The 11842-nt window shown below is 37.2% G+C and overlaps 1 protein-coding gene across 1 annotated transcript in view; it reads left to right on the forward strand.

Annotated features, from left to right (window-relative positions):
* The window catches only part of IPO8 (importin 8), a 55222-nt gene that overhangs the window by 15103 nt on the left and 28277 nt on the right, over window positions 1-11842 (forward strand). Inside the window, exons 2-8 of the mRNA XM_009995215.1 lie at window positions 4812-4857; window positions 4946-5031; window positions 7162-7318; window positions 8470-8628; window positions 9593-9749; window positions 10781-10870; window positions 11640-11734. Coding sequence (XP_009993517.1) covers window positions 4812-4857; window positions 4946-5031; window positions 7162-7318; window positions 8470-8628; window positions 9593-9749; window positions 10781-10870; window positions 11640-11734 — 790 coding nt within the window. The remainder of the gene's footprint in view (window positions 1-4811; window positions 4858-4945; window positions 5032-7161; window positions 7319-8469; window positions 8629-9592; window positions 9750-10780; window positions 10871-11639; window positions 11735-11842) is intronic.

Below are 11842 nucleotides of genomic sequence, written 5' to 3' on the forward strand. Positions count from 1 at the left end.
TTTTTTTTTTATATATCTCTTCTGTGCTGTTACTCTTCTTACGTCTTTCTTACAGACTTCAGGGACTTTTGGACAATTAATTTTTAAATTTTTTTTTAATGGCTAAATATTGCTTTAATGTGCCAGTTCTTGGAGAATGCTGTCCACTGCTGTGGAATGTACTATCTGATGATGTGAACATACAAAGACATTTTGATTCCAATTCAGATAGGTTTACTGTACAGTTTTTAGACATTAGTCTTCTTTAGCTCAGCTTGCTGTAATACATGTCTTTGCCCTGTAACAAAGGGGAAAATAAGAATGCAATTGCAGAAATGCAGCTGTTTGGTTAAATGTTGAGAAGGAATTGCAGCATTTGGCTTTGACAGGAACTGCATAGCAGTGCTTGAAGAAGAGGAAGAAGTGTGAGAAAATCGCCCAAAAACATGAGTACAGAATAATGCTGGACTTCCTCCCAGATCTTCCAAACCTTTACTGAGCTGACTGCCCTAGTATGCAGGGATCTTAAGGCCTCTCTGAAAGTGACAATGAGTGTCTCATGTTACCTAGAGGAAGGAATCTCAGTTATTTGTATTGAAGACCAATTTGATGAGGAAGTTGACTTGCATAATTAGATGTTTTGAGGAAGAAGAGTTTGGGACTGGATGAGTTTGGCAGCAGAACCCAGAGAGGAAAAAGAAGCTCAGATAGGTTCTAAGACATGTTTATTTTCACTGTGGATGGAAACACTGTGTGTTTTCCCCTCCCGAAATAATACCTCTGCTTGTAGACAGGGAAAGAAGAAAATACCTTTTGGAGTTCTAGTTTAACAACGCTCTGTGACTGACTATGTAAAAAACAAGAGAGAAAATATTATTAACAACTGCAAAATATTCTCAAGTGTGACAAGTACTAATGAAATTTCTAAGGAAGCACATAGCAAACAGAAAATAAAACTTGGTAAACCAGATGGTGGAGCACTCAGATCAAATGTACATAAGTTTTAAACTAATCTTTGTAAACACTTAATTGCACGTGTATTCTGGGTACGAATTTCTTCTTTGTGTTTGTCTTTGCAAACAAAGATGTAGTGTCTTGATTTTTCAGCAATTTTTACATGCCATACTTGGATTCAGAGGGACAGAGAAAGATTGCTGCTGCTGTTAAAGAAAGACAGTCTTGGCTCTGCTTGCAGATCCTGAGGGAAAGCTCCAGTTTTCTGTATCTCTTGTATTATCCTGTTGTTGCTCTGTGGGGGAAGAAGCACCTTCCATTAGTGCAATAGGAAGGTTACTGACAGATGTGATTATGGAGGGTTGCTTGCCATGGGCTTTAAATGCAACAGCAAGCAATGCACAAGAATAATGCTTACTGAAATGAGGTTAGTAGTATATAATGGATGATAACCTGGGAGCCAAATCTGAATTTTAGATGTGAAGACTATTTGCTTCAGTAGGATCTATTTGGGAAAATCTTTATATGTTTTTCCTGCCTATCTCTCCTTGCATTCTAGTGCTTTGTATGTGACAGTGTTCATCTAGCTGTTTTTCAGTGGCCACTTCTTCTTTGGGTGTCATCTGTTGTATACCTAATCAAATGGAAGAGGAAATAGGCAAAAAAATTATGTGTTCTCTGGGCTTCGGAAGACTAGAGCTGTGATGCTCAGGTGGGGAAGAATACATGTTAGGTCAAAGGTGAAAGGACAAGAGTGCAGGAAGCTGTACAGCTGCAGTGTGCTGGGACAGGGTATGCAGATGGAGCAAGATGCATGGGGACATCAACTTCTTTTCTCCATTGCTGTAAATTTACCCACTTGTATCTTAGCAGTGCTGCTTACCTCTCCCAGTTTAGCTGCTAGGCTTGCACATTGCTGTATCCCATCCTCGATTCCAATAGGAAAGAAATTCTCTGATCTGTGATTCATGCAAGAGCAGTCACTGTGTGTTTTACATGGCTCTAAAAGAATTATTTTTAAATACTCAGTGAAAGTTTGTTTTTCAAAAACTTTTACTTTCTCCTTCAAAACTGAACGTATGTCCCTGTCGATCAACACCTTTACAAAATCACAACAACCTGAATTCAAGGCAATTTAGTTATTCACGAACTGCACGAGGCAGCATGCTGTGCTACAGGAGATGTGCTGAAGGTCTTTTTCAGCCATCTGGTGCCTCCCTGTGGTTCCTGGGCACGGCTCTTCAAACTCAGCAGGTAGCTTTCCATTCCTTCCGTGGGACTGACGATATTCCTGCTTTCCCTTTGTAGAAGTTCAGGTGCAGCTGTAACAATATAAATAACTGGCTTGCTGAACTCTTCCAGTCCCGAGGTCAACTCCTTGTCTCTTTCCATTTACACAGTGCACACCTGAAAATGCTTCTGCAGCTGCTTGCTTGTGTGTTATGTATGATTTTACTTGCTGGTGTCCAGGAGCCTGTTGTATGGTTTCCTGAGTAAGGCAGGGAATGGGTACATCCCAAGATGACAATTAGCACGACAACTAAAACAATGAGAATGTGCTGGTATAGGAAAAATGTTGCTGCGTGCAGCTTTTTAAACAGTCCTCTGTTCTAAAAATTGCAAGCAGCATGTAGTATTCCTGACAGGGTTTGCTACTGCACAAGTGAACAGGGTGGTAGTTGAGCATAACAAATACTACAGAATTTGGTGTCTTTTTTCTAAAATAGGCACACAGTCTCTGCTGATCTGTAGCATTCGTGTTTCTGATAATGAGTAGAAAACAAAGCTATGTAAAAATGTGAATTATGGTAATGACAATAGTAAGGAGTAAGAGGATTTAGTGAGAGCTTGATACTGTGTCCTGGCGATCTCTTCAGAGTGTCAGTATATAAAGTGCAAGGAAACCCTCATAGCAGTGTGCTGGTAGGAATGGGACCCCCTCTGAGACACTGTGCGTACCTTCTGCATAATGTGGCTTGTCACTCCAGGCCCTTGCTGGGAGGATTTGCTGCACAGGCCAAATCACCTTATTTGTATATGTTATGGCAAAACTGCAGGGATAGCCATTGCTTGCCAGCACAAGTGATACCAATAAAGCTTCCTGGAGTAGCAGTGACTTTAATGTAGATTCAATAAAAGCTGTTTGTTTGCACAGAGAAAGGGAAATAATTAATGTTGTTATCGCTGTGTCCACTCCAAATACGATACTGGTAGGATTGCTGCAGGAAAACAACAACAGCAACAACAAAATATTCGTGATCAATGTGCTTGTAGTAATAAAAGCTGTGTGTAGGTATTGTCTGAGAACAGCAATTTGGCACTATTAGGAGGAAAAGGACGATCAGAGTCCACACACATATTTGGTTTTCTATGCTGCTGGGATGCCCCGTGCTTTCCTTATCTCTCTGGGATTTGGGTGTTGAGTGCAGGAGGATGCTGCAGCCTGCAGCACCCCCCCTCAGAACCCACCAGCATTGTACAGATTCTGTCTGGTAGTGACTGAAGGACAAGCTTTGGCATCCAGGATACCTGATTAAAAGATGATCTTTGGAATCCATTGTACTTCAACCAATTGATGCTGAAAGCTGGTATTTCAGCCTGTCTGTAGATAAGTAGAGTTTGTGTGCTGTGTCTTACTGCTTTTACTTTATTTGGAGCATTTCTTATGGATTAATAAAGTTTGTAGAGAAGGGAATTGCATGAGAGTGTGCTTTTGATATGCTGTTACTGCTTTTATCTGAGATCTCACATCGTTCTAGAAACATCAAATGAGTCTCTGAGCACAAAGAAGGTTAGAATTACACCATCATTATAATGAATAAAAATGAAGGCCCAAAAGTTAAGTGATTTGGTAGAATTATTGAATGATAGTGTTGTGATGTAGTAACACTTAGGCATCATGAAAGTAATGCAATTTTACCTTATTATGGACCAAGGAACTGGATATATGAAGGGCGGAACGTACCTCATATTTCACAGCTTTTGAATGAGGCAAAGTTTACAGGAGGCTGTGGTATACTTGCACTTAAAGCACAGCTCTGGAAACAACCACCGAACTGCCAGGCATAATCTAGTTGGGAAGAAATACTGAAAAAGATTAAATAAAGAAATCTTCTGCCATCTACCCCCAAGAAACATCTCTCTTTGAACCTAAAGCACATGGATCTAAGAGATGAAAGATCTGACCTACTAGTAACTACTGATGTTGCCAAGGCTTAGCAGTAACTGCACCATGCTGAGTCAACGATTCTTCATGTTGGAGCACCCCTGTTGAATGACAGCAGTATAATGCTATCAGATTTTCTCATCTTTTAAATCAGGCATGCTTTGCTCAGAAGTTCAGTGAGCATTGTTTTCTCTTTGAAATTCTTCAGCTGCATGGCTGATGTAGTGTTTGAAAAGTTCCCAGGAAGGCCATGTGTTTTGAAATAATATCTGTGTTTGATTTTAATTAAAAATGGCTATTCCAATATGTTTCCCTAGTTTTTATTTTTCTGTTTTATTTTTCTAGTTTGTTAAAAGATAGTTATATAATATATGGCTGATGAAAATTTGTTTACACTTGAAAATAATTTTAAATTGTTTTCTTAATCTCTTCAAAATGCAGTGTTGCTATTATATCACAATCTCTTTTGCAAATAAATGGTATTTATTGACGGAGCATGTCAATATCCATTTGGCTTATGAGGCTAAGTTAAATAATTTAAAGACAGATCTGTGGTGCTTCTCATTATGCATTCTCAGAATGATTTAAATATTCATTATCACTAATATCTACTACGGAGCCTTGTCATGTTACTTATTGCACCCATGTGCCATTACATGATCAGCATTTACAAGCAATCGCTTGGGTTGCCGCAGACCTGTGTAAATCCAAGTGCTAAAACCTTTCACACTTCGTGAAGAGAGTCAAAGAACACTGCAAAGTCCTTAGTTCGCATTTCTTATTCAGCTTTTGGTAATACAGTCTTCTTTAAACATAGTGATTTGCTGACTGTGATTTATATGTATTTCAGTCCTATAAGATCATCAATTTTGCACCAAGTCTACTGCAGATCATAGTGTCGGATCAAGTTGAATTTCCAGTGCGTCAAGCAGGTGGGATAATTTCCTTGTTTAATTTTCTTTCAGCAGAAAGTCTGATAGTTATTTCAACAGGGTGTTGAGCCATTGCAATGAAGTAACTTCATGTTTATTCTGAATGTGGAAATTAAAAGGATCTGTCTTTGCCATTTCCTACATGTGGGGCAGATCAAACCATGGGTATAGAGTCAAGTCCTGCTTTGGCTTCCCTGTGTTTGTAGTGATCCCTACTGGATTGCTGTGATACTGATGCAAAAAGAGAAAGATGTCTCATCAAAACTATGTGCCAGGGAGCCTTAGGTATTCTTTCTCCTGGTTGTGAAAAAGTAATGATGCCAAGAGGACTGGGAATTTAAAAAGAAGGGGATTTAATTTGAATACATGTTCTTCTATTTGCATTCCTTTTCCTAGAAAAATGAAAGTTTCTGAAAAACAAAAAAACTCTGTAGTTCCCTAAGTCAAGGGTAGCCACATATGCTTAGTCAGTATCTGTGGTGCCTGCTCACAAAAGTAGATATGGTGGAAGGTCACATCACTGGTAAGTGATTAAGTTTATAGTCTGAGTATGTCTAGAAGGATTGTCCAGCTGTGTGTGTGAGTTCAGTTACAGTGATGCAGCTACCTTTAGGGTATACATTTGTGTAAGATCAAATTCTAAATTCTTGTAATCAATTTTCACTACTCCTTTACAGTATTTTTGACAGATCCAGAAAACACTCAACTTTTTAAAAAAATTAATGAATACAGTTTTGTTCACAGCACTGTTTTTATCCTATGGAACAGCATTTCCCATAGAGGCACTGTTGTTTTTTTCATACAGATCCTGTTAATCCCCTGAGTGCGTTGAGGCATGCTGACATATGCTGTTTGTCATGCTGGCATTTATTTTTTTCAAAGATAATCCAACTTTGAATGGCATTGTTAAACCATTCTGTAGTAAAGTTTGATGCTTAATCTAGACTCTGTATGGTCATTTTTATAAATTAATCTCTCATTTTGCTATGATTCAGGGAAAAAAAAGGAACATATTTTTTTGTAAATTTTATTTGATTTTGTTGTTTGTTTGTTTGTTTGCTTTGTAGGAATATAAAATACAAAATCACACGTACGTTACATTTGTAAGTCAGCAGATTTCCCTGGGAGTTTTTTAAAAGCCAAGAATTTGTATAGCAACGAGATCTATGGACAAAGTAAATTAAAGTCTCAGGCTGGTCTTTCTGGACCTGTTTCTTGTCTGAATATTTTGGCACGCTGTAGACAACTTTCTTTCCTTGTGCTCCTATAAAACATTTTATGTACTACATGTTTTCATACTTCTTAATTTGTCATCACAAAGAAAAATTATGGTACCCAAGGATATCTTATTTACACTTTAAAACCTGAGTTAGTAATCAACCAGAATAGTACAGGGATAAGAATTTATTAAGAACATTCCTTTAATGTCTTACACCGTATTTCCTATGTTTTCTAAAGAATGCCTACAGGCATTTTAGTATTGAGGCAGAAATGTTGCTTTATTTTCATCTGAAGATTAACTTTATTTTTCATGGGTTTTCATGTGAGACAGAAGGGAACAATTCTAAGGGATTATGGGAAATCCTAATAGTGAGATAAAGCTTAGGGAATTCACAACAAACATTTCTGTCTGAATAGAAGGTAGGCCACATGCCAGTTTCATACTGGGCATTTCCCCAAGCAGTGTGTCCCATCTGCATGTGCAATGATTTGCTTACACAAGCCTTCCAAAACTCCACTTACCAAGCTTGAATAGTTGTTTTAGGGGTGAGAAAAATGCATATAAGTGGATTCTTGTTCACTTCTTTAGAACAATGGAATATTATGTCCATATGGAAGACTGCTATAATAAAGAATGTACCCTGATAAAAGCTGACTGTAGTACTATCCTGTTCTGTTTAGGAGTAGCCACTTGAGCCTGATCTTGTGTGGAATAATTTTTTTTTTTTTTAAAAAAAGTTGCCTAGCTCAGCTGTGCTTAGTACCTCTAATTGTTAAGAACCTATGCAGTGGTTTCAAGTCATCTTTTGAGCTCTTCTGTTCTATTTTCAACTGTACTTCATGTTGAGCATAAAGTAATGTGGAGATATGTAGTAATTAAATGATTGTTTCTCCAATGTTTACACTTAGCTGCCATTTACCTGAAGAACATGGTGACACAGTACTGGCCAGACCGTGAGCCACCTCCTGGAGAAGCAGTATTTCCATTCAACATTCATGAAAATGATCGTCAGCAGATTCGTGATAACATTGTAGAAGGAATTATTCGTTCTCCTGACTTAGTGAGGTACTTTGCATTGTATAGAGGTATTTCTATAGCTTGAGTTTTCAGCCCTAGCTGATATTCAAAATGTCCTGATGTTATGATGACAATCCACATCTAAAAGAATTGTGAAAACCCTGGGACAATCACTGGAAAAAAGTATAGGGTTTCTAAGTACTGGATAAACTTGTGGATTTGTCAGAGGTTAAAAAGTCAAAGCAACTTTACTGGAACTAGTCTAATGTTGTAATCCTGATATTTTTCACTGTTTGCTTGTGAGAATAAGGGGGAGGAGGAACCAAATTGGCAACAAGAGCAAACTCTAGAGGCTTGAGGGGGAAAGTAAGTTTGTACAAAGCTAAAAGGATCAGTAGGTGGAGGGCATCTTACCAAACTACTTGGTAATAGTGGCTCCTTATGCAATGGACTGCAAGAGGGTACCGAAGGAAGACAGTAGAAAAACAGTGTTTTCTGCAGACTTTTAAAAATTATTCCTTAGCAGAGCCAAGAGTATTTATTTTCAGCTTCTACTTCAGTGCCACTCAATTTTTTTAGTCATACCTCACTTTAGTCAGTTAACAGTTCTGTCTTGCCTCACCATATTGAGTGCCATCTAAAAGTGTGTGGAGGGAGAGGAGTGGTAAGATTTTTTTGCTTAACTGGCTCTGCCATATGCTTTGGAGGTTTTGAGAAAGTGCTGCTCCCAGGAAAACTAATTTCATGAGGAACCTCTGGCTTGGATCATATACACAGGCCATTAGCGATTAATAGAAATGTACAAATTTGTGTTTTTGTGGTTGCTTTCAGCCTCCTAAGCCTGTAGAAGTATAAACATTTATTTTCAAAGTAAAAAGCTATCTGGTTTCATGAGCAATCAATTGTTTTCAATTATTGTGTGATGTGTGTGGAGAGGGATTAGAAAAGGAGAAAAGTAGCTAAAATGTTCTGAAATTAGTTTCTTCCTTAAAGTTAAATTCCCTGGGATTTGTTTTTCTTGCTTTTCCTCTGCCACCTTCGAGAACTCTCTCGTAGTTGTAAAAATACGTGTGATACTTCATGGTGTAGTATGTGTGTTATGGCCAATAAACCAAGATTTGGGATCTGTCCTCTAGTATTAAACACTATGCCATGATCTTATTTACTAATACTGTGTTTCTTTTTCCCTCCTGCCATAGAGCCCAGCTGACAATGTGCCTACGTGCTATCATTAAACATGACTTTCCTGGCCACTGGACAGCTGTGGTAGACAAGATAGGCTACTACTTGCAATCTCAGAACAGTGGGAGTTGGCTTGGGAGCCTCCTGTGCCTGTATCAGCTGGTGAAGACTTATGAGTAAGTTAATGTCCATCAGGAGATGGGGAATCAGTACTTTTAGTCTCAGCTGATTACTGTGAATGATGTTCTTAAGAGCACTGGCAGTTCTACAAGTAATTCAGATAGAAAATGAGAATTAATAATTGTCATATGCTTCCTTTCCTGTAAATAAATGAGAACTATTAATCATTTTAATATCATCAGTGAATTGAAAGCAGAGATGCCAGCAATAATCTGTATTACTTCATTGACATTTTCTTGAGGCTTTGTACTTTTGATCTGATTTAATCCATCTGTGAAGAATTTCATAAATGTTTATAACTTCCTTTGTTGGAAGAGTCCCCAAATGCTGGGTATATGAATGGAAATTATTTTCTACTTTTATGTCATTAATACAGTACTGTCATTGACATATACTGTATATTGTTACCTTTACCATCCTCCTGATAGTCTAAATCCACAAAGTGTAAATTAAGAGAAGTGTAGTGAGCCTTCTCACTTAAAAAAAAAAAAAAAAGTCTGTAGTTACAAATGTGTTTATAAGCTGCACAAAAGACATGTAAAAGGTGAAACAGAGAATCTTTTCCAAAAAAGGAATTGTCTTTCAATTTCAATGGCTGTTCACTCCTATGAACTTCAGATAAATTGAAGTCCCTGCCCCTGTGAGCTTAGAATTCAGTAGTAAAGAACATTAGTTCTTCCTCCCAAAAGCTGCATTTATGTAAAGTAACATTTGTTGGTTTTCCTTCTCATTTCATTCTCGCATTGATAGGTTAGAGAATTTGCTCAAATTGTTGAGATGGAGGCTAGAACAAGAAAGAGTGAATGAGTGAATGCTGGAGATATATATATACACACACACACACATACATATATATATATATATGTATTTTTAGGGTACAGGAATTAATTGCTGGTGGGAACCAGGCATTAGAATCTACAGTGTGTAGATCCTGGACCAACTTTTTTGTTTCCTTTGCAGATACAAAAAAGCGGAGGAGCGAGATCCTCTCATAGCAGCAATGCAAATATTTTTGCCTCGGATTCAGCAGCAGATGATCCAGCTTCTGCCTGATAACTCCCATTACTCTGTACTGCTTCAGAAACAAATCTTAAAAATCTTCTATGCTCTCGTTCAGGTTGGCATCTGTGTAGAGGAAAATAAAAAGCTTACTTCACTGGGCACAAAGACCCCTTTCAGTATATTCATAGATGTGATTGAATAAGAATACTAATTTGGATGGGAAAGGTCATGAACAATAAACAGCTTTTATAAAAATATGATCCTTATAGATTTTTCTACTTTAAAACTGCTCACATGATCCCCCAGATGAAAATTTTAATGTACCTAGGTACTTCTGCACATCCTATCTGTAAGCTTACTGGAGAAATATTTCTATTTTTATTAAGTCTCAGATAACCTGATATAGATAGTACAGGTATCTGGGTTGTGCTGGTTGGCCTCTTAAAGTGTCAGTAGTGGATATTGTATAATTGTCAAATAGTGCACTTCAGTAGGTGGTATTTCTTATCTTCTGAAGATCTGGCAGAAATTATTTCTTGAGATGTGCATTTAAGAGATGAGTTTGACTTTTACAGTGGTAAGTTTGATGAGGAAGTACTTACAGAAAATGAAAAGCAAAACAAGATCCTATATAGGGAGCAGCCTGAAAATTCTTATTGTGGTTTAAAAACCAAAAGTAGTTTGTTACTAGATGGAGGAGTATTTAAAAGATCCCAAGTTCCTCTTCTACTTTTCAATAGCTTGCCTGAATATTATCACTTTGGTTTGTATTTTATAAAGAAGAAAAATTTACAAGATAGTAGGTAGGTGGTAGTTAAGAGTGTATTTCACTTACTAAAATGCTATTGGCTTACCCAGACCTCATACTGTAGACAGTACTGTGGTCCCTAAAATGTAGCTTGGGTAATGTGGAAAAGAGGAAGAAACAGAGTTAACAAGTTCTCAGACCAGAGAACTTCCTTGAAATAGTGTTTGCTCAGAAATTTCTCTATAAACTGTACTAAGAAGGATGCAATTACTATCTCACTTAGTTATTTTAATTTTACTTAAAACCTTACCTTCCTCAGAATGCAACTGCTGTATAAACATTTACCTTTTTCAGAGGAAATTAGAATTTCATGGCTGTGTTTTTTTTTCTTATTTCAGTATGCACTGCCACTCCAGTTGGTGAATAACCAGACTATGACTCAGTGGATGGAGATCTTCCGGACTATCATTGATAGAAATGTACCTCTGGTAAGTTTTGTGAAAACCTCTGATAATTGTGTGTTGGCATTTGAGGAGCAATGTTCTTATTTTAAGATGTCATCGTCTTAAGGTTCTGTCCTTGGAATAAGTGGTGTTTCTGGCAGAAATTCAGGAAGATCATGTAAGCTGTCAGAATTTCATTGTCTGTGTATTGACACTATGTAAACTCCAACCTGGAGTATTCTGGAAATTTCCAAATATTTTAGCCAGTTTCTCTCAAACAAGAATGAAAAGCTCATCACAAATCCATCATTTGTTTCTCTTCCTCTTTTTCTTTCATCTGTCCATATTTCTTGAAGAACAAAATAAAAATGGCAATTAAATTTGTGTTTGTATGTATACAACATTCAATTTCCTGAGATTTTTAGACATTTATTTCACAACCTTAACATTCTTTTAATAACTTTTGCTTTGGTGTATGGTTAGGGTGTATGTATTTGGAGGAGTTGGTATCATGCTGAGTTTTTAAGCCAGAGTGCACGCTAATGTGTAATATTCAAGTATATATGAGAGTTTCTGTGTTTTAAAAATGTATAATTTTGAAAATTAAAGGCATTGTACAGGTGTTGGCAAATATACAATTATATTGGCTAATAAAAAGCGTTGAAGGTTCCTGAATGGTATATAACTGTTAACAGAATAAAAGCTTTAGTTTATACTGTGCAATTGTATTAATTTACTCAGCAAGGATTGCTGGAAGCATTGTTTCTCTCAACAATACACATAAATGATTTAAAATAAATGTATTTATTGACAGGAGACTTTGCAAATTGATGAAGATGATAGGCCAGAGCTGGTGTGGTGGAAGTGCAAGAAGTGGGCCTTGCATATTGTAGCTCGTCTGTTTGAACGGTAACCAACTAGCAATCTGATTTAAAAATCTGTAAGGTTACTTGAGGTGCTTGAGACAAAACAGTTTAGTTGGTTTAACAGCTCGTGGTCACTGAAGAAGTATTCCTG

Source organism: Chaetura pelagica, unplaced genomic scaffold (genome assembly GCF_000747805.2).
Source record: "Chaetura pelagica isolate M959 unplaced genomic scaffold, ChaPel_1.0 scaffold343, whole genome shotgun sequence".
NCBI classification, from domain to species: domain Eukaryota; kingdom Metazoa; phylum Chordata; class Aves; order Apodiformes; family Apodidae; genus Chaetura; species Chaetura pelagica.